Source organism: Arvicola amphibius, chromosome 11 (assembly GCF_903992535.2).
Source record: "Arvicola amphibius chromosome 11, mArvAmp1.2, whole genome shotgun sequence".
NCBI lineage: Eukaryota > Metazoa > Chordata > Mammalia > Rodentia > Cricetidae > Arvicola > Arvicola amphibius.
The window spans coordinates 95,879,437-95,902,246 of record NC_052057.2 but is presented as its reverse complement, the minus strand read 5'-3'; the positions used below and the strand labels follow the sequence as shown (position 1 = coordinate 95,902,246).

Sequence of the window (22,810 nt, the reverse complement as noted above, 5' to 3'; positions counted from 1 at the left end):
ACTCATGAAGACTCCTCCTGTACTGGGATTCCAAGTATGTGCTACCATGCCTGGAGGGAATTGGTTTTCTGTAGTTCGCGCAGGGTCTAGAGACATTCCGAGTGTGTGTCTATAGAATAATCACCCTCTTTATAGTAAGCTTAATCGACACTGGATTCATATTTGAGGTAATAGTAATGTTGGTGACAGTAATCTCAGGCCGAAGAGCCGGTTGTAGTGAGGGAGAATGTTTTGCAAGGAGGTCGTGTGGTAGTTCCATCTGCCGGGGCTAGAGACTGAACTAGGGCAGGACTAACGAAAGAGAGAATGTTAGCTAGCTTGGGAGGTGCGATAGCAAAGCCCGTGGGGGAACTGCTGCAGCCAGTGCTCCGTTAGGTTTCTAGCTTAGTGTGTGATGGCACCCGTCTTTAAAAGTTGATGCGGATGCGGGTGGGAGGAAGATTATTGTCATCACACACACACACACACACACACACCCTTCTATCTCACTGCTTGCAGATACCTTCTGTGCCTGTAAACTCTCCCAGGGGTAATTCACGGACAATCTTGTTTCATCCATATGTCTGTCCCCTCCCCCCAGTTATTTGGTTCATATATTTTTATCAGTATTTTACTGATAAAAATAAGGATTCTTCATTAAAACAAATCATAGTGTCATTGTTGTGCCTTTAAACACTAATGATAGGGCTGGCAAGATGGCTCAGTGGGTAGTGTTTGCTTCAAAAACCTTGTGACCTGAGTTTGATACCTGGAATGCATGCCAAGTGGAAGGAGAGAATCAACTCCACAGTCTTGTCCTCCGACCTCTACATGTGTCTTGACATGTGTGTGCTCTCACACCATACATGCATACAATGATAGAAATAAAATTAAAAACAATAGTAAAAGTCAGATAAATACTTATCCTAACCAGTAGTTAGGAGGTAGAGGCAAGAGGATCATGAGTTTGAGGCCAGTTTAGGCTACATAGCAGGAACTTATTTTAGAAATCAAGCCAAATCAAACCAAACAGTGATTTAATATCGAGTATCTAGCTGTTCACTTTTTTCTTTATGTTGGATTTTCGAAATTATCTATTTTTTATCAAAATCTAAATGAGATCCTTACTTTGCTCCTGAAATAGCTCTTAATCTTACAAACGTCTTGTCTGATTCTCCATCTTTTTCCATTATTAGTTAACAATTTTTATTATTTTATGTGTATTCATGTTTTACCTGCATGCGTATCAGTGTGCAGTATACATGCTGGTACTCAAGGAGGTCAGAAGAGGCCATTGGATCCCCTGGAACTGTGGTGACAGACAGTTGTGAGCCCCATGTGAGTGCTGGGGACTGAACCCTGGTCCTCTGGAAGAACAGCCAGTGCTTGTAACTGTTGAGCTTCTCTCCAGGTTCTATATTATTATTTATTATTTTATTATTATATTATTTTATTATTATTATTATTAATTTTTAAGAAGCTATAAGAATTGGAGCATAGTGGTGCACAGCTAGAATACCAGCACTTAGGACACAAAGGAAGGAGGATTTTGAATTTGGGGACTAACTAGGCTGTAATAGAAACTTTTCAGGCTGGGTATATATAACTGGGCAAGTAGAGCGCATGCCTGGCTTGCTTGAGGCCCTGGGTTCTGCACTGGGGGTGGGAGAAACCCCTTTCTCTAGTGATTAATTGTATCCACTTGACTGAGTTGAGCAGCACCTATGTCCGTCAGCACTGCTTAGGGTGTGTCTGTGAAGGCATCTCCAGAGAGGATTTTGGGGGGAACACACACACCTAGAATGTGGGTGGCACCATCCTGTAGTCTGGGGTCTGAGTGGGGTCTGGGGACCCTCACAGACAGGAATCCTCTCCTGTCTCAGGAGCTGCACAGTTCTGCCTCACTAGAGAGACAGAAGCCACCGAACCCAGAGCCAGAATAAATTCCTCTAGACACAAGGCTCTCTCAGGGCTTGACACTGGGACAGAAAACAAAACAAACAAAAATCTAACATGGTTTCCACATTAACTCTTTGTTATCCAGAGATGCAATTCCAGGAGAAGCTGGATAAATGTTTCCTTTAGCCAACTTTCAGATAGTGTTGGTGTCCTAGCCTCTTCAAGGGAGCCAGTGAAGACTCCCGTGTATACACCATGAGCTCATAATTGAACGCATGCCATGCGCTCAGGTGTTGGTAGCTGAAGTAAATTTTGATGCTGGTTCATCTATTTTGTTTTGGTCATGGGGACCTCCCCAAGGTGATGCCAAAGTTCTTCTGACATACTATGGTGCTGCGCACCGCACCCCCGTGTCTGCGCTCTGTGCGCTAACACCCAGTTCGCGAGCTTTGGGCAAGGGGCTGGAGGTTAAAATACACAAACACACACAGACAGAGAGACAGCGACCACAGGTCACCCCTTGAATTCCCCAAGAATGCCCCCCTTTATTGTGTTCATGGGCAGATTATATAGAGATAGCTACGCTCCAGCAAAACCCACCAGAAAACCACTCTCCTGCTATAGGAACTCCTGAGGTCTCGTGCTCAGAGCAGCTGTAGGCACTCAGATCAGGGGATTACAAGAAATTCAGGATCTGGGGGTCTCACTGCTCCCAACCATCTCCCCCCCTAAATTTTTTTATTAAAACCAGAAGACCCTCCTGACCACACAGCCTTTTGTCACTTTGAACCTGTACTCAGGAGAGAGTGACAGCATCTCCTCAGGAGAATACTGGCTTTTAGGGAACACAAGAGAGCAATTTAAGCCTGTAAGACAGGTAGATTCAAGTATCCCAGAGACTGAGTTGGTTCCTCATATTATTTCCACACACCCTTTTCCCCTCAAGTGAACAGAGGTGTGTGACCATATCAGACTCGGGACTTTTAGGAGTGGCTTTGCCATGACCCCAGGAGCAGTCAGAAACCCACTGCTCCTTCAGCAGTCCCCTAAATAACATACCCCAGCTGCCATACCCCCGTGGCACATTCATTCTTGTCAGCTGAGTGCATGGAAGACACCTTCTCACTCGTGCACCTTTTTCGGCTTCCCTAGCAGCCCAGCTGATCCTGCTTCTGCAAAGTGGACCATATGCTGCATTCTCATGGGTTGTCTGATCTTACACAGGATTTTAAAGATGAATGCCCATGGCAACAGGCATTAAGATTACCAGCAATAGGGTCCCCAATCAACCACTGGACCCAGCCTCCCATTTGGGCTATGAATAATTCAACCATCCCTTTGGCTAAACAGTTACAATCTGGTGTGCTAATTTTTTAACATTTCAAAGGCTAATTCATGTAACCATGGAATTGTTTCACCACATTTTTCCCCCAAGAATGCCCCCTTTATTGTGTTCAGGGGCCAGATTATATAGAGATAGCTGATGGAGGATTCTCATTGGCTAATAAACAAACCTGCCTGGCTTCATTTAAATGGGCCAGCCCTTAGGTGGGTGGAGTAGAGAGAACAGGAAGAAGGAAGTGAGGTAGATGGCTCAGTCAGATGCCAACGCCTCTCTGAGTTAGGCAGACTGCCCTGCCTCTCCTCAGTGAGATGCGATGAAGCCAGCCACCAGGACAGACGTGCTGAATCTTTCCCGGTAAGACACCATTCGTGGTGTTACAAAGATTATTAGATATGGGTTAGTCAAGATGTGAGTAAGAGGCTGAAAATAATGGGCCAAGCAGTATTTAAAAGAATACAATTTGTGTGTTGTTATTTCGGGGCACTAAGGCTAGCCGGTGGCTGGGAGCTGGGCAGGATGAAAAGCAGGCCTGCTCGCCTCCACACTACAGATAGCCACGCCCCAGCCCAAACCCACCAGAAACCACTCTCCTGCCATCAGGAAACTCTGAAGGTCTCGTGCTCAGAGCAGCTGTAGGCACTCAGATCAGGGAATTACAAGATATTCAGGATCTGGGGTCTCACTGCTCCCAACACTATGGTGTGGATGTTGCCTTTGACACACATGTCAAATTTAAACTGCTATTGAGAGGCAGACAGACCCTTGGGAGATGATGGGGACGATTAGCTCTCAGGGGTACAACCCTCAGGAGTGTACTGATGGAGTCACCCGACCCACTGATTCTCCACAGATGCATCCTGAAGTTTCTCTGTCTCCTTCCTGTTTCTTGCTCTCCGCATGTTATAGTGCAGCGTGAAGCTCCTTGCCTGATGCTGATACCATGTTTAGGAATTCCCGTCTCCAGAGCCATGACCCAACAGTGTCTTCTGTTGTTGATAGATGGTGGTGGTCCTGTCGTAGTTGATGACAGAAGCAAAGCAAGGGACTATGATAACTCTCCATCTTGCTATCTCCTTCCTTCTCCCCTTCCTTCTCTCCCTCTTTCCCCTCCCTCCCCTCACATCATTCCTCTCTTCCTGCCCCTTCTCATTCTTTTTAAATGACATGGTCCCTTATAGCCCATGCTAAGCTTTGAACTTCCGTAGTCATTGAAGCTAGCCTTGAATTTTTTTTTAAAAATTCTTCCATCCTGACTGCAGTTTTCCCTTCTTCCCCTCCCCTACCTCCCCTCTTCCCCAGATCCACCCACTTCCATTTCCCCTCTGAAAAGAGCAGGCCTTCCAGGGACATCACAAGACATTGAATAAACATGCTACAATATGACCAGGCACAAACCATCACATCAAGGCTGGACGAAGCAACCCAGTAGGAGGAAAGGGTCCCCAAAGCAGGCAAAAGTCATAGAGAAGCCCCTGTTCCCACTGTTGGGAATCCCACAAGAACATGGAGTGCTCAGCAGTTAGCCTGCATGCAGAGGACCTAGACCAGACCTCCGCAGGCCTCCCTGATCTCTGGGAGGCCCCCCAAGACCCAGCCAGTTGATTCTGGCTCTCATGGTGTCCCTGTTCCTCTGATCCCTCCCATTCTTCCTCCCACTACCGCTACAGGGCTCCCTGAGCTCTGCCTAATGTGTGGCTGTTGGACTCTGCATCCACTCCCATCAGTGTGGATGAAGTCTTTCTGGTCTCTGTGATGACAGTTCTTCTAGGCAGTAGGTCCAAGGTTCTGTGGCAAGGTTGGTGTTCCAATCCTTCAGGCATTGCCTGGTTTACAGAAGATGGCCATTTCAGGACTCCGTGTTCCTCAGCCACCCCAAGTCCACCCTTGAAATCTGTTCTATTTCCCTTCCACGGGGAGATCCTTGTGTTGCCCTGAAGCCCTCATTCCTTAGACTCTCTGGGTCTGTGGACTGTAGCATGATTATTTTTTTTCCTTTACAGCTAATGTTTACTTATAAATAAGTACATATCATGTTTCTCATTCTGGTCTGGGCTATCTAGCGTAGGCTGGTTTTTTTTTTTTTTCTAGTTCCATCCATTAGCCTGGAAATTTCATGATGTCTTTGTTTTTAACAGCTAAGTAATACTCCATTGTAGAAATGTACCACATTTTCTTTAGCCATCCTTCTATTGAGGGGCATCTAGGTTGTTTCCAGTTTCTGACTATTAGAATAAGCTGCTTTTGAACATAGTTGAGTACAGTGTCCTTGTGGTGGGATGGAGTGTCCTTTGCATGTATGCCCAGGAGTGGTATAGCTGGATCTTGAGGTAGATTGTCTCTGTGTGTGTGTGTGTGTGTGTGTGTGATGAAAACTGTCTGAGACGCCCCTACTCCTGCATCTTCTCCATCATTTCTTCCTTGGATTTGCCCTCTCCTTTCCTACCTGCTGAGACTTGGCTTTTCTTTCCAGGGTCTTCTTGCGGTCCTTGTCTAGTTTATCCTGGTGATAACCACCCTGCTGGGGTGGATGCCCAAATGGACAGTTTGCCATTAGCCTTTTCTCGCTGCACCTGTTCAATGTGGATGCGTGTTTCTTCCCGTACACCTGTACCCCTTTGCCAATCTTCTGGCCTTTGTAGTGCCCTTGGACAACCTGAGCTTCCTCATCCTTTCGAATGGGCATAGATCAAACACTGTGCTTCTGTCTTAGCTCTTTGGAAAGGGGGGAAGACACAATCTTCCTCCAAATGTGAGAAGGTGTACTGAAATGCTGGTTTATGGTTTCTTGCTTCAGTCAGAAGTCACAACAGGATTGAACTTCATTTTGGTGGCTACGATCCAGCGATGGCTGCAAAAGGAAAGAGGAGGTAGATTGATTCTTAATTTTCCGAGAAATTGCCATATTGATTTCCAAAGTTAGCCTTGAACTCTCCTCCTGATTATCTCCTGTGTATAGTTGTTTTTTTTACTCTTTGGGGGCTGCCACCCAGCTCCCAAATAAATGAATACACGGGAGTTTATTTCTTTCTTATGAATGCCCGGCCTTAGCCGGGCTGTTCTTGCCAGCTTTTCTTAACTTAAATTATCCCATCTACCTTTTGCTTCGGTGCTTTTATCTTTCTCTATTCTGTATACCTTTTTTTTTCCTTCTTACTCTGTGGCTGGCTATGTAGCTAGAAGCCTGGCCCCCTAGTGTCCTCCTCTCCTTTTCTTGCTTCTCCTTCTCCCCTGCCATTTTTCTTCTATTTATTTTCTCTGCCACCAGACCCGCCTATCCTTTCTCTGCCAGCTATTGGCCAGTCAGCTCTTTATTAGACCAATCAGGTGTTTTAGATAGGCAAAGTAACACAGCCTCATGAAGTTAAACAAATGCAACATAAAAAAATGTGCCAGGCAGTGGTGGCGCACGCCTTTAATCCCAGCACTCGGGAGGCAGAGGCAGGAGGATCTCTGTGAGTTCGAGGCCAGCCTGGTCTACAAGAGCTAGTTCCAGGACAGGCTCCAAAGCTACAGAAAAACCCTGCCTCGAAAAAAACCAAAGAATAAAAAGATTGCATCACACCTTTGTATCATTAAACATGTTCCACAGCATAAACAAATGTAACACATCTTAAATAATATTCCACAACACCTGTGTGCTGAGATTCATAGGTGCACATCACCCAATTCCAGCTTTTTGCTCTTATGATATGTTTTATCTTAGAAAATGTTTGTTTTGTACCTATCTAGACCAGCTATCTTTACAGTGATATTTCCCTTTGTTCAAAAAAGGAATAGCATTTATAACACAAAGATGAGGTACCAGGAATTGATGAGTATTTGACATTAGGAAGGACAGGCAAACTGAATATAGTCAATAATGGACCCTTTCAAAACAACCTCTCCGTGTCTTTATTGTGAAGATGCACACGGAACACCTGCGTATCCGTTGCCTAGATATGCAGGGTCGTGGCACTCATCACATCTGTCTGTAACATGATAGGAAAAGTATGGTTTACATAATACAGTTTATAGTCTTATTGTAGGGCTGGAGAAGGCTCGGTGCTTAAAGGGCTGCCCTCACAGAGCATGTATATGGGAGTTTGGATCTCCATAATCCATGTAAGTCCATGTGGAATGGCAGCTGAACAGGGGACCCATAGGGCAAACTGAAAAGCAGGATTAACCATGTTGGCCAGCTCTGGGTTTGATTGAGAGACCATACTTAAGTTAATAAAGTGGAAGAATGATCCAGAATGATGGATGCTTCATATCAGCCTCAGGCCTCTACATGCATGTACAACACCCCCCCACATACTAGTGGGCCAACACACATGTAAAACATGCATACTCGTGCACACCACACACACATGAAAATGGAAAAAAGAAAAAAATATTATCATATCATTTGAAGTTAAATTGCCTGAAACCATGAAACGTGTTTAGCACTGTCTCCTGTGATGGCTGATGTTGACAGTCAACTGGTAGGGGTCTGGAATCATCTAGGAGGCAGGTCTCTAGACACAGCTGTGAGGGATGGTCTTGATTGGGGCTGTTGAGGAAGAGCCACTCTAATGGAAGATGTGCAATCATTCCTTGGGCTAGGGCCCTGGACTGCAGAAGGGAGGAAGTTTGCACAATCTTTCAATGGCTTGCCCCTTCCTGACAGCAGACACAATGTGGCCAGCTGCTTCAGCTCCTGCTGCCTTGAATCCTCATGACAAACCTGCAACCATCACTGTGGCCAAAATAACCCTTTTCTGCATTAAGTTGCTTGTGCCAGGGCATTTTATCATAGCAGCAGAAAAAATAACTGATGGCCTATGTAGTAACATATGCTGTCATATTGTGTCTTGACTTAGTTTCTTCATCAGTTCTTGACTGATTTCATAAGTCACTGGCTTCTGTTTCCATGTGGTTTTTGCTGTGCTTTCTTCAGCTCCCTGTTCCTCCACCAGGAGTACCTCCTCCTTTCTGTACACATGCTGTAGAGCAAATCATTGATCCCAAAAGTTAAAGACTGTGCTGAAGAACTCTCCTTTATCATGGCCTGATATTGCCTCGGAGGCTTCTGAGTCTTAAGTGATATTGATAGCCTTATTATCTTCACCTGAATATCTGTTTTTAAAAAATGAATGGGTATAATCCCAGCACTTGGAAGGTGGAGGCGGGAGAATCAGTATTCAAGGGCATTCTTCAGACTGGGCTATCTCAAGCAAAACAAACAAAAGAAATCAGTGGGTATAAAAAACTCTGTCTTTTAAGACTGTTGGTGGACCAACTTCAATAAAGGTACCATTTACCAGGGTAGAGGCCATGGGGATTAGAAAAAGAAGAGAATGAAGATGTGAGTGAAAAATAATAACAGAAGCATGGTATAGTACCCGGGAGGGGGCTCCAGTGAACACTGAAAACCTGCCCACGTTTAATTTCCCATACACTTTTCTACCCCAGTACAACAGGGGGAAGAAGACAAAAGACTGCTTTCACATGATACAGAGGACAACTAGAACAGTTACTTACTGTAATACTTGAGACATCAAGTCATTAATTCATGAGAAAAGCATTCTGTAGTTTAGGCAGTGAACCTATCCCAGACCAAGTATCCTGAAGGCAGCCACTCTCTAGGTCAAACCTCTTTATTCAAAAGAAGGAATCATAAGTATGCTGGTGGTCTCAGAGTTGCATGGCCTGTGCCTGCCCAGGGCACAGCAAGTAAGGAGGGACTGGGGCTCCTGGTCCCAAGTCCCGAGGTGGGACTGCCAAGTGGTGGAGAGAGGATAGCTTTGCCCTGCCATGTAGCTCGGCTTCAGCTGCTAGCAGAGATCCTGATTCCCAACCTGACAGCCAAGCTACAAAAAAGTAGCCTTCGGGAACTTCAGCTCCTGGCTCAGCAAGTGTCTGTGCAAATGTAAATGAGCAAGTTGAGTCTGTCAGCTAGGCAGATTTGCAATTTGGATTAGAAAGAAAAATAGCTTACAAACTTTTAGTAATAAATCCAGTGGTTGTGGTCCTGCTTATTATTGTTTACAGGGGATCTTATCCCTTCCATGAGATTATTATGGGGAGTAATGATTCTAATTCCCAGGCAGCTCACAAAATGCTGTCTCTAAGAAGGCATGCAATTAGTGTGCCCATATAACACAACTTCAAAAAAAATAAGAGGAGTTATACACTCAGTCACTACAAAATGCCTTAAATCGTGCCCTTTTTATACCCATGAGCAGTCTGCCATGGATAGATATTGGCATGACGGCACCAAGGTGACATTTGCTAAATGGAAAGACTCTTGCACTGGATTATGGGAAGGACCCAACCCTGTACTAATTTGGGGTTGAAAATATGTCTGTGATTTTTTTCACAGGAAGAAAATAAAGCTTTTTTGTTTTTTTTCTTTTTTTTTAATTAAATTATATAATTTTACAAATGTTCACCTCCTCCCATTTCCTTTTCCCTCCCCCCTCCCCCTCCCTCTCCAGTCCAAGGAGAAGTCAGGGTTCCCTGCCCTGTGGGAAGTCCAAGTTCCTCCCCCATCCACCCAGGTCTAGGAAGGTGAGGATCCAACAGCCTAGGTTCCCACAAAGCCAGTACATGCAGTAGAATCAAAACCCAGTGCCATTGTCCTTGGCTTCTCAGTCAGCCCTCCTTGTCAGCTACGTTCAGAGAGTCCGGTTTGATCACATGCTCCATCAGTCCCAGTCCAGTTGGCCTTGTTGAGCTCCCATTAGATCAGTCCCATTGTCTTGGTGAATGGAAGCACCCCTCACGGTCCTGACTTCCTTGCTCATGTTCTCTCTCCTTCTGCTCCTCATTTGGACCTCGGGAGCTCAGTCCAGTGCTCCAATGTGGGTCTCTGTCTTTATCTCCATCCGATGCCAGATGAAAGTTCCAATGCAAGATAATCATCAGTGTGGCTATAGTAAAGGGCCAGTTCAGCCCCCCTCTCCTCAGCTGCTCAAGGAGCAAGCTGGGGACCTTTTTTGTTTTCTTGAGAAGATTGCATGTACAACTGAAGTGTCAGTCCTGATGACATTGTAGCTGCTAAGCCCCCCCCCCCCCAAGAGTCGGAATGAGAGTCTGTGTTCCTGACTTCCCCACCATGCTGCAGGTGGAGAAGGGAAGGAAGATCGTGGTGCCTGAAGAATGCAAGAATAAGAATATAGAAATGTAGATTCCAGAATAAAGAGTTTAAAAATAAGTTGTACGCCTAGGAAAATGAGAGCAGGCTGTCAGCAGTTTAGGGGTTAACTATTAACAGTGGGTTACTTTGCTTTACAATCCACAGCTCTGTCTGCAAGGCTGATGGGGCCCTCTGTAAACTGAGAGTTCCTCTGCAAACTGAGGGTCAGCTTTTAGATACCCCCCCTGGCCATTCATGACCAGCAACTGATGTTGAGCTGAGTTAAACCTTAAATGATGGGATGTTCCTGACTTTCTGGTTGTTCATTGTCCCTTACCCTACCCTGCCACACAAAACTGGCAGTATCAGGGGAGTGTAGCGTTTTGGTACACACCATCAGAAAGTGCCAGAGAGAAATATTGAACTAAATACAAACACGAGTTTAACTAAAAATCCCTGTTAATGGAAATTGTAAAAAAAAAAAAAAAAAAAAAGCAATTTGTATCTGCGTTTTACCTTGAGATTGTAAAAATTCTTTTGTTCATGCCTAATGCTTGCTTCTTGCTATAAACAGCCCATGGCCACATCCAAGTCCATTTCTGGCTGTGGTCACAGCTAGCTGATAAGCTCTTTGTGCTCCATGGAGATTTTATTTTTGTGTCCCATGGAGATTTTATTTTTTTCTTTTTCCTGGAATAAAGTTTGCCCATGGTTTATGAGACTTTGGTGGTCTGTCCCCTATCTTTGTTGGATCCCTATGGACCCAACAGTGACGGCTGGTGATTCCTAGTCTCTTGATGGACTTGTGCAAATTTTCAGATCCAGTGTGTCCTGTTTACCTTTTGTTACCCCAAAACGCTGATTGAACATTTGACTGTTTTATACCTTGGGCTACAGAACTCATTTTGCCAGTATGATATTCAATCTTCCATTGAAATAGGGGACCTAAAAACTGAAACCTCAATTTTCTCCCCTGGGGGAAAAAAGATTCATTACAAGGGGTGACTGAAGCCCCTCTTCAGAGATGAGGAGGATAACCTGAGGGTTTTTTTCTGCTGCTCAGAGACTGGGGACAATTTTTAAAAAGCAGCATTGCAATTGGACTCTCACCCAATCACAGAAACCTTTTCTTGTCCTTTGATTAGAACAGATTTAAGAGAATTGTGATTTGACAAATTGCATGTTTATTGTTAATATTTATGCTAGAATTATGGTATTAGTAATTTTTGTAACTGTTTTAGTTCACTATGAGATTATAATGATTAGAAAAAGATTAAAAATTGTCTTTTGACATTACCAATAAGTTCCTGCTCCTGGGTTTGACCATGTTTAATAAGACAAATTTAGATACAGCTGAAAAACTGCTGAGAAACACCCTACACCCAATTCAAAAGGGCTTTCCCACCCCGGTGATCCTCCACTCCTTTAGGTGATGCTGTAGCCATAGGAAACATATATCACAGAGCATCTGCTTGCCCATGATTACCTCACTATTGGTGAACTCTCTTGACAAAAATTTGTCTCAAAGGCACAGGGCACCTAGACTTGCTTTCTCCCTTAAACCTTTGTTTACAGATGTCATCAGTCAGAAATGGGTAAGATCCTTATCTCCCCCGGCTAGGCGCGCCTAAGACATGGGCATGTATGATTGGAATGCATGTACTGAAGACGGGTAAGTCTGGAAATACAGGAAAGTGTTCACCTAAGGCAGACACAATCATCTGTTCTGCTGCAGAAGTACAGGCTTTATTAAAATTAATAAAATGGAGGGATATGTGGAGGCCCAAAAATGTGAGCTTATTTCCACCCTGTCTGAGGGTCAGAGAGTTTCAGTGTGCTCACAGTTGCTGAAAAAAGTGTGGCTACTCCACACTGACCTAAGTTGTGGTTACTTGGTCTTTTTAACATTAAGATGGCCCATACAGATAGATCACTCCACCCTGACCAAAGGTCAGAGAATTCAAGCATACTTCTGCTCCTTCCTTTGAATAAAGAGGTTTGACCTAGAGAGTGGCTGCCTTCAGGATACTTGGTCTGGGATAGGTTCACTGCCTAAACTACAGAATGCTTTTCTCATGAATTAATGACTTGATGTCTCAAGTATTGCAGCAGTAACTGTTCTAGTTGTCCTCTGTATCATGTGAAAGCAGTCTTTTGTCTTCTTCCCCCTGTTGTACTGGGGTAGAAAAGTGTATGGGAAATTAAACGTGGGCAGGTTTCAGTGTTCACTGGAGCCCCTCCCGGTACTATACCATGCTTCTGTTATTATTTTCACTCACATCTTCATTCTCTTTACTTCTTTTTCTAATCCCCATGCCTCTACCCTGGCAAGTGGTACCCTTGTTGAAGCTGGTCCCCGACATAAGACAGGGTCTCTCTATGTAGCCCTGGCTGTCTTAGAACTTGCTAGATAGACCACACTGGCCTAGCCCTCAGATCTTGAGGGCTGGGACTAAAGATGTGTGCCGCCATGCTTGGCACAAACACTGATTCCTCCTGTAATCCCTACTTGCCTCTAAGTGTCACTACCTCGATAATGCTCACTAAATGCTCAGTGAGAAAGCCGACTTAGCCCTGAGTGATGGAGGATTCTCATTGGCTAATAAACAAACTGCCTTGGCTTTTTGATAGGGCAAAATTTAGATAGGTGGAGTAGACAGAACAGGAAAAAGGAAGTGAGGTAGATGGCTCAGACAGTTGCCCCGCCTCTCCTCTCTCGGGCAGACTGCCGTGCCTCTCTTCAGGGAGAGAGATGCGATGAAGCCAGCCACCAGGTCAGACATGCTGAATATTTCCTGGTACAAAAGAAAACCGCTCGCGGTGTTACATAGATTATTAGATATGGGTTAGTCAAGATGTGAGTAAGAGGCTGAAACTAATGGGCCAGACAGTGTTTAAAAGAATACATTTGTGTGTTGTTCTTTTGGGGCATACGCTAGCCAGGCAGCTGGGAGCCGGGTGGGAACACAGACCGCAGCTCCTCCCTACACCTGAGCCCTTGTCTTGTATCCGGCCATCGGCACATGCTACAGGAGGCACCTCTGGGATGTGTCTGTGGCATGAGTACTGCTACCTCAGACTCAGTGAGCCACACCACATCCCTTGCCTGGACTCTGGAAGCAACCTTCTTTTCAGGTCTCCATGTTAATGAATGCCTTTGTCCTTCTGTAACTTACTCTCTATAGCAGTGATTTTCAGTTCCTATTCTGTGACCCTTTAATACAGTTCCTTATGTTGTGATGACCAGCAACCATAAAATTATTTTTGTTACTTCATAACTGTAATTTGCTACTGTTATGAATTGTAATGTGAATATCTGTGTTTTCCAGTGGTCTTAGGTGACCCCTGTGAAAGGGTTGTTCGATCCTCAAAGGGGTCGTGACCCACAGAGAACCAAAACCACTGCTCTACAAAGAGGGTTTTGTTTTGTATGTTTTCACTTCTAGAAATTCAAACCCAGGGCCAGGCAAGTACTTACTAGAACTGTACCTGCTGCCCCCCAGGAATGGTCTTTTTAAAATATTAATTCTGATATTTTACCTGTGTGTGCAAAACCTGCACTCAAAATCCAGTTAAAAAATTCTCTATAGTCTTCTTTCCATCTGATATTCACATGTTTGGTTTCGAGTTTCTTGCCTAAGATCTCCAACATAAAGTGTGAAATGGTGGCAGGAGATAGTCGGCAGTCTTACCTTGCTTCTGACTTTTTTAAAAAGAGGTCTCACTCTATAGCACAGGCTGGTGTCAAACTCTTGGCAAGCCTCCTGAGTTAGTCTCCTGAGTGATGGGATGATAGGTTTAGATCCTTTCTATTTATGTATGCATGTATTTATTATCTCTCTGTCTCTCTCTCTCTCTCTCTCTCTCTCTATCTCTCTCTATCTCTCTCTATCTCTCTATCTCTATCTATCTATCTATCTATCTATCTATCTATCTATCTATCTATCTATCTATCTATCTATCTATCTATCTATCTATCTATCTATCTAGTCAGGGTCTGTCTATGTAGCTCTGGCTCTCCTGGAACTTACTAAGTAGACTTGGCTGGCCTCACATTCACAGAGATCTGCCTGCACCTACCTCCCAAGGGCTGGGATTAAATTCATGCACTACCACACCTAGCCCTGAACATTAGATTTAAGTTGTGTTTATGGCTATTTGTGCATGTGTGTGTGTCTGTGTGTGTGTGTATGTGTGTATGTGTATGTAAACACTCATGTCCTGGTGTACATTTGGAGGCCAGAGGACAATGTGTAGGAGCAGAGTTCTCTCCTGTAGGTGTGGGTCCCAGGAATCAAATGCAAGCCTTCAGGCTTGGAGGCAAGCACCTTTACCTGCTGAGAAATCTTACTGGCCCTCGATCCTTAAAGGAATGCTCTAACATTTAAGTGTAGTGTTTACTATATGGGTGTTTTGGATAGTAATTTATATCAATGACCTATTACCACAAGAGTGCCATGTAACAGGCTATATCAGATCTCAATGATGTACCCGGGCATAGTGGTACATACCTGTAATTATAATTACTTGGAAGATAGAAGCAGGCAAATAGGAGTTCAAGGCCAGCCTCAACCACATAGTGAACAGGAGACCATGTGAAACTGTTTCAAAAACTAAACTAGGGACTGGAGAGTTGACTTAGTGATTAAAGCATGTGTTTCTTACAAAGGACCGGGGTTCGATTCCCAGCACTTATGTGGAGGTCAAAACCTCCTCAGGAACCAGGCATGCATGTGGTACACAGACAGACATACGTGCAGGCAAAGCACTCACATACACCAAATAACAAACTAAACTACAAACAAACAAAACCTAAACCAATCAAAACAAAACGCCCCTGTCCCAAACAGCGCTACAAAACAACAGCTACTCTCACAGTCTGGGATGACTGAAGTTTGGCTTTCTAATGTGGGGTTTGTTAGGGGTGCCACCCCCTTTCCACCCTCCTCCGGTTTCCCTCCTAGACCAGCCTGGGCATGGTGATGGGCACGGTGATGGGGGGAAGTGCAGGAGCACCAGCGGATATCTGTGGAGCCTCTGGTTGCCAACTTGATTTAACATTTAAAGACACTTAGGTACTCACTAGAGTACACAGCTAGATGCTCCAGTGAGCGTTGTTTCCAGAGGTTAGACCCCGAGGGCTCCTCTCCAAATAGTACTCTAGCCCACTGAGGGATTAGAAAGTCGAGTTCACCACTGGGAGGTGGTGAACTGTGCAAAGTGGGGCCGGGAGGAAGCAGTAGCTGACTCCTTGTTTCTGCCCCTTCCTCTTAGTGGTTCTGCTCCAGCCGAGCTGCACCCCTGATGCCAGCTGCTCCTCCATGCACTCCCAGCCACGATGGGCTGAGGTCTGTGAAATTATGAACAGAAGAAATTCTTCCTCCATTGTGTTGTTCCTGCCAGATATTGGGGGAAAGTCTGTGGGAAGGTGCTTTTGAGGTCTCTGATTCACATCATGCCTGCCCAAATTCCAGTATTCCAAGTTAAGTTCAAAATAGAGAGAGCATAGTCTAAACAATGACATATGAGGTCGTTTTCTAACGTTAAACCGAACACTGCACTTACATACAGATAAGTACAGTACTACACTATTTAGTAACTTCTTAGGGGATGTTCTAGGAATTACAATCATAGTCAAACTGCTGAGGGTAAATACAAGACCTTGTAAATCGTCAAATAACTCTGCTATATCTTGTATGCCAAATATATACATGGATGTCCATACTTCTATCTTGTATGCCGAATATGTACATGGATGCACATGCTTGTGCTGGCTAGTTTCTTGTACACTTGACACACGCTAGAGTCATCTGAAAGGACGGAACCTCAATTGAGAAGATGCCTCCGTAGGATGGGGACACGGACAAGCCTCTAGGACATTTTCTTAATTAGTAATTGGTTATTTGTTTGGTAATTACAATGAAATATGCATTCAAACTCCCATGGCTTACTTATCCAGCACTAAAATTAAAGGATGGGAAGAGCCCAGCCCATTGTAGATGATTCCATCCCTGGGCTGGGGGTCCTTATAAGAAAGCAGGCTGAGCAAGCCATTAGGAGAAGCCAGTAAACAGCTCCCCTCCATGGCCTCTGTGTCAGTTCCCGCCTCCAGCTTCCTGCCCTGTTTGAGTTCGGGTCTTGACTTCCCTCAGTGGACTGTGATTCACGCTATGTAAGCTAAATAGACCCTTTCCTTTGCTCCGGTCATGGTGTTTAATCACAGCAATAGCAACCCTAACTAAGACAATGCTAAGGATGGCTTCTCAGGATAGAGAAGCATGTTTAACTTTTTGAGAAAATGTTGAACTTTTTTGACCATTGAAATACAGGGCCTTGCCAGATTGCAATAGGGGGCAGAGGCAGGTATATCTCTGAGTTCAAGGCCAGCCTGGTCTATGAGTGAGTTCCAGGGTAGCCAGGGCTACACAGAGAAACCCTGATAAATATCTGGAACAACTGGTAATTATCTAGAGTTTCTGTGGATTTGATTCTATCTTTGTTTCTGGTTATAATTTTGGGCATAGTGAAGCCCTTCAGCGTGTCCTTTAATTTTAGTGCTGGATAAGTAAGCCATGAGAGTTTGAATGCATATTTCATTATAATTGCCAAACAAATAACCAATGAATATTGATTATTGTGGATTTGAAGAATGTTATAAATGTAAAACAGGCAGATATTGTACCATTTTCTTTCCTTTGATATGTCTAGATATCACTGTTTCTGTTTATTTTTTTTCTTTTGGGTATTGGGGATGAACCTGGAGTCTCATCCATGTTAGGCGAATGCTCTGCTCTTGAACTGCATCCCTGGACCACTATTTACATTTTCCATTTTGAGACAGGGTCTCACTGTGCAGCCCGGGCTGACCTGATTCTTGTGATCTGGTCTCCTGAGTAGCTGGGATTACAACCCTGCACCAGTAGTCCTGGCTGATTCTAGTAGTTTCCTCCACTCTGGACCACAAACAGAGTTGCATCTGTGAGGGTCAAATCTGAACTCAACTAAGACCACCCCTCTTATGCTTTCTCCATGACCCCAGATTCCAAACGAGTTGAACTCCACCCTGGGCATGACTGATGCGGGTATGACTGGCTAATGACAGCCACTAACCACGTGGCTAATGACAGCCACTAACCGCATGGCTAATGACAGCCACTAATCGCGTGGCTAATGACAGCCACTAACCACGTGGCTAATGACAGCCACTAACCGCGTGGCTAATGACAGCCACTAACCACATGTCTCAACCACGCCTGATGTATTTTTAACTACTTTACTCTTCAATTCTGTACTTCCCCTCACTGTAACCAATGAGGTTAAATGTCAGCTACCCCAAGACCCTCTGACCAGGCTGTGAGCCACCTGGGGTTTCCCCTGTGGTTTTCCCTAGATAAACACTAACCTATAAATGCTCAAGGCTACTTTCCTCCACCCGCTAGGCCATAGTGCTAGACAGTGGACCAAGTTCAAGCTTGAAATCAATTAAACTCCTTTGTGTTTGTGTCAGATACCGGTTCTGTGGTGGTCTTGTTTGGGGGTCTCGTGTCACGGGTACATCAGTATCATTTTTGGAGTCTGACTCTTATCACAACCTGTTTAGCATGATGTATTATAATACACAATGTGAAACACCGTTCCAAAGAGAAGCTGGGATTTTGACAAAAGGGAGGGAGGAAGGCAGGCCAAGTCCCAAAGGTAAACATGGAGCAGCTGACCTGACCAGCTTTCTATTCCGTTGTTAAGGCCACTTTCTCTCACTTAGAGCCCAAAGCATCATGACCTAAAAACCTTTAAAACTAAACAGGCTCAAAACTAACCGTGGTGGTTCCTGTGGTACAGTCAAGGAAACTGAGGCGTACTGAATGTGCCCAAGGTCCGTAGCAACTGAAGTCAAAACCTGAGGCAGCTGCTTGTTCTAAGACAGGGTCTTGTTATGCATCCTCCTGCCTCAGCCTCCAAAGCATTAGAGGAATGTACCACCACAGTGGCCTTTCTGCTCTATCTGTCCATCCCAGATGCATTGGGGCCTTGCCCCCAGTAAGCTTTCCCAAGGATTCAAGATGCCTGCCGAAGTGTTCCAACATCACACCAAGGTTGGCCTAGAATCAGGAAACGACCTCATTTCCTCTCATGGGTCTCTTTCTGAGGAGCCGAGACTTCCCCCTGCCCCACCACCCTTCCCGGTGGCAGCAGATCCTCTCCATCTTGTCCGGAGGGCCAGAAGCTCAGGTTTCGGGTCTGGACCATCTTTTAAGAGCAAAGTTGACTTGTCTGCTGGTCTTATCCTTATATGAGTCTCCTTCCCTGAACCCCTTGAGTAGGAACACCCCTCCATCACATCTGCTGGGTCCCCACTCACTGACCTTCTTTGTTGGAAGCTGAGGTGTCATAAGCCGATGAGAGGAAAATCAGTCTTCTTCCTTCCTTCCTTCCTCCCTCCCTTTCTTTTTCTTTCTTTCTTCCTTCCTTCCTTCCTTCCTTCCTTCCTGTTTTTTTTTTTTTTTTTTTTTTAAAACAGTCCTGGCTGTCCTGGAACTCGCTTTGACCAGGGTAGCTTTGAACTTACAGAGATCCACCTGCCTCTGCCCCTGAATGCTGCCACCGAAAAGTCAGTCTTGGCAGCCACATCCTTCACTCACCTCACTGAGGTCACTGCCCTAGAGCCTCAGTAACCTTCACAATGGAGTCTGGAGAATTTGGGACCAAAGGAAGTTAAGGTCCCTGCTCCATGAGGCTAGGGCCTTCAGGATAGGAGTCGAAGCCTGCCTGGCCTCATGCCCCTACTCCAAAATTCTGGCTTCATACTTTCTTGAATTAAAAGCTATCTGTGTCCTGAGACACACATGAGCGGTAGAGGACTTGCCTAGCATGCGCGCGGCCTGGGATTTCCAGTCTTGCACTGGAAAAAATAAACATCTGTATACATTGATTTGGGCTTCAGAGTGGAAGGTGTAAACAGTGCCACCTGTGGCTGTGAGAGGGAACAGTGACTCAGTTGTACCCAGGGGCCTGTGGGATTCCATTCCCGAGTCCCGCCATCGCAGGGTGCTGAGCAGAGCACGGAGGAATGGAAGATTCATGTTATAGCAGCTTCCAGCTAATCCTTTGTTAACGCAAATCATTTCAGTGATCCTGCCTAGGAGCTTAGGACCCCACTGTCCTCCCACCCTCAGACTTTCCCCTTTGGACGACTCACATTCTCCTTGAAGCCTCTCTACACAAACCCAGCTCTTTCCACAGGTACCTCATGGGGCACCACAGCCACCTCTCTTCAGGCAGGGAGGGCCTTAAGCAGGAAGTCTTCCGACACAAAGCCGAATAACCCTATAGGTCTCTCTCATCTCCTCACTGCCCACCTAGCAGCTTTCTTGGGATGGAGTAAAGCAGGTGTACCCCTCAGTTTCTGCCTTGCCCCATGTGACAGGATGGCATTAGTCTCAGGGCAGACCAAGAAGTCTGCTCCTCTCTGGCTCTGCTGGCTTTGCTCCACACCAGTACCTCCCCTCTCCACCTTCAGCCCCACCCCTTCCTCTGGCTCCATAGCCCTGGATACAGTACACACGGCCCAGAGTCCCTTCTGGAAGGGAAATAAAAGGAACTCTTTGGGTTCCCATGGCTGTGGTCAATACCGACATTCCAGGACTCAGCCCTCAGAATCCTCATTATATTCCAGGGTAAGATGTCTTCCCACAGGGCTCTTCCGCCTGCTTTGGGGAATGGGGGTTTGGGGATAGGAGTTGGTTCACTTAGACCCTGGGTCAAGCTGACATCTTGGTTTGAGAACGGGGGTACCTGTGGTATTGTATGGAAAGGGGAAATGGGACGTGGAATAGCTGGGTCTAACCAAGGTTTGTGTTGTCTTCTCCATGGAAACAAGGTAGAAGCAGGGTGGGAGGATTGAAACCCAGGCAGAGGGCCTAGACACACTTGCTCGGGGCCAGGCAAGTAGCAGCTCTAGTGGTTTAATGCTTACCTAGCATGCACAAGGCTCTAGTAGGGAAAACAAAGAAATGAGCAAAAACGACCTATAGACTAAAGCTGGGGGTGAGGGGTGGTTGGTACCTGCCTGATCCCAGCAGTGGGTGGGACGCAGAAGGAACAAAAGGAGTTTGGTCAGCCTGGGCCACAGAGACCCTGTCTATAAAGAAACACACAGAGGGAAACAAACACTTGCTCCAAGTACAGACCAAGAGCAGGGTTTTGTGGCTGTGTCAGGATGATGGTGACAGTGGCGATCAGCCGTGGAGCTCAGGGGCCGGTCCTGTGCTTCAGGTACACAGGACACTGCCCACTACTTCGGTACAGCATGGGCCAGACCTACGGGCAGGTGACCGGTCAGCTACTTCGAGGCCCTCCTGGCCTAGCCTGGCCTCCTGCTCACCGCAAGCTTCTGCCTCCCATCCAGTCTCCAAGGTCTCCTGGGATTTCCGGGGGGAGGCTACCTCCCAGGCGCGGGCATGAAAGGCTCAGCTCCAGCATAGTCCCTGGGTACACAGGTCTGTATGGCGGCCTGAACGGGGTCCCCTCCCCACAGGGTGTGTCCTGAACACACACACACACACACACACACACACACACACACGTTCTTTCTGCTAGGTTTTATACCGCAGGCACAGTTCATGTTTGCCAAGAACTGCAACCAGGTTTGGGCTGAAGCTATGAATAACTTTACGCAAAGGCGTGGGCAGCAGGAGAGTCATGAGCTGTCAAAGGAGGCCGAGGGAGGAAAAGAGGCCAAGAAAGACCAAGGGCCCCAGGCAGAAGAGCCCGAGCTGAAGCAGGAGGTGGCCCAAGTGAGCTGGGGAAGGCTAGTGATGGGGGTGGGAGTCTGGGCTCAGGCCTGGGGGCCCCATGGGGAACGTGGTTGTGGATACCGGACATGGGGATTGGCTGCCAGCTCTGTCTCCTGGGAGCCTGAACTTGCAATCCTATTTTTCCTTCATTAACATCTCTCGTTAGACGTCCCCCTACTCCATGGATGACACAGATCCCCAGAAATTCTTCATGTCAGGTAAGAGGACGTGGATAATGACCAAAGGCATGGGGCGATCCCCAGGATGTCTTGATTCAGCATCTCCCCTACCCCCAGATGTCTTGACTCAGCATCTCCCCTACCCCCAGATGTCTTGACTCAGCATCTCCCCCCCCCCCCCCCCCCCCAGGCTTCACTGGCTATGTGCCCCGTGCCCGCTTCCTCTTTGGCTCCAGCTTTCCGGTGCTCACCAACCAGGCACTGCAGGAATTTGGGCAGACGTGCTCAAAGGGCAGAGTGCAGAAGGATCCCAAACCTCTTTCCCCACTCCCCAGGCCCAACTTCCAGAACCTGGGTCTCCTTCCTCACTACAGCGGCTACGTGCCAGGTGAGAGGCTTTGGGAACTGGGATGTGTGTGGGTGTGGGGTGGGCGTGGTTTGGGGAACTGGAATAAGCAGATAAGGAGGATGTCAGGTTCTGTGATTTAGCTTTAGAGAGGCACTCAGAGAGTTGAGAGCAGACTTCAGAGGGCAGTTTGGAGAGTCCACGCAGCTGGCTGGGAATTAAATGGAATTTTCATGCCTCTGCCTACACATGACGGACTCTCTTGGCCACACAGGGTATAAGTTCCAGTTTGGTGGTACATTTGGACACCTCACCCATGATGCTCTGGGCCTCAGCTCCACTCAGAAACAGTTCCTGGCTTAAGTACCAGGATTTCAAGGTCTCTCTTTTTGTCTTATCCTGGTGATCTTTTTGTAAGGAAGAGAGGCAGGTAGGGGGAGGGGCACAAAGAAAACAGTTTAGAGGCTGAGCACCTTTTTATTAATAGGCGTAATAAATAAATAAATACATAAATACATAAACAGAAGCCTGGGCTCCTCCTCCTATTCTGACGACCAGGCACTGGTCACTGTCTATTTACAGCATGGGGGGCTCAGGGCTCTGGGCCCAATACTGTTTATCCATCCTCATTGTCACTCGGCCTAGTAAACCCACAAATGGCCTCTGGGCCACATCCCTCTGGAGACTTGTCTACACCCATGGAAGTATTGGCCCAGAGGGGCCAGGAAAGATCTTGGCAGCCCAGCGCTGTGTCCTCCCCTCCTCTCCTGGGTGGAGGTTTGGACAAAGTCGCTGGGACGGTTGAGGAGGAGTAATTAATACTGAGCACAGGGAGCAGGTGCCAGCACAGGGGTACGTGGCCCCCGGCTCTCAGTCTACTTTTTGCAGCCAAGCCTAAGGGCTTGGGAAGAACTCTCGGACTCTGAGTCTCGGGGGATATCAGGGTCCCTGAGGCCACCAGCATGCATAAGGCCTCAGTTCTGGCTGCTTCCAGGTGGTGGAGTTGGAGTCAATGTCACATAGGCCAGAGGTACCAAGCCCGTGTCAGGGCCCCGGCTGCAGTGCAGCCAGTCTCCTCCGGCTGGTCCCAGCACCCGCAGGACGTCGCCTTTGTGGAAGCTCAGTTGTCCAGGGCCTGTGGCCAGATGGTGGCACAGCGCCTGCACCTCA

General features: G+C 46.5%; 3 protein-coding genes and 1 pseudogene across 6 annotated transcripts in view; 1 reads left to right on the top strand and 3 right to left on the bottom strand.

Annotated features, from left to right (window-relative positions):
• Tesk1 (testis associated actin remodelling kinase 1) overlaps positions 1–4,193 on the bottom strand; it is a 10,097-nt gene extending 5,904 nt beyond the window's left edge. Inside the window, 1 exon segment of the mRNA XM_042055955.1 lies at positions 3,984–4,193. Coding sequence (XP_041911889.1) covers positions 3,984–4,193 — 210 coding nt within the window.
• Positions 1–22,152, top strand: part of Fam166b (family with sequence similarity 166 member B) — a 22,450-nt gene extending 298 nt beyond the window's left edge. Inside the window, exons 2-6 of one of the 2 annotated variants that reach the window (XM_038347186.1) lie at positions 20,595–20,818; positions 20,919–21,115; positions 21,282–21,333; positions 21,485–21,682; positions 21,915–22,152. In XM_038347186.1, the coding sequence (XP_038203114.1) occupies positions 20,629–20,818; positions 20,919–21,115; positions 21,282–21,333; positions 21,485–21,682; positions 21,915–22,003 (726 nt within the window). In that variant the 5' untranslated portion in view covers positions 20,595–20,628 and the 3' untranslated portion in view covers positions 22,004–22,152. Of the gene's footprint in view, positions 1–20,018; positions 20,819–20,918; positions 21,116–21,281; positions 21,334–21,484; positions 21,683–21,914 lie in introns of those variants that run through there. The other variant, XM_038347184.1, reaches the window with a different exon arrangement.
• On the bottom strand, positions 5,611–6,046 carry LOC119826134 (annotated as a pseudogene).
• Rusc2 (RUN and SH3 domain containing 2) overlaps positions 22,098–22,810 on the bottom strand; it is a 52,012-nt gene continuing 51,299 nt past the window's right edge. For all 3 annotated transcript variants that reach the window (XM_038347183.1, XM_038347182.2, XM_038347181.2), the window contains one exon: positions 22,098–22,810. In XM_038347183.1, coding sequence (XP_038203111.1) covers positions 22,615–22,810 — 196 coding nt within the window. In that variant the 3' untranslated portion in view covers positions 22,098–22,614.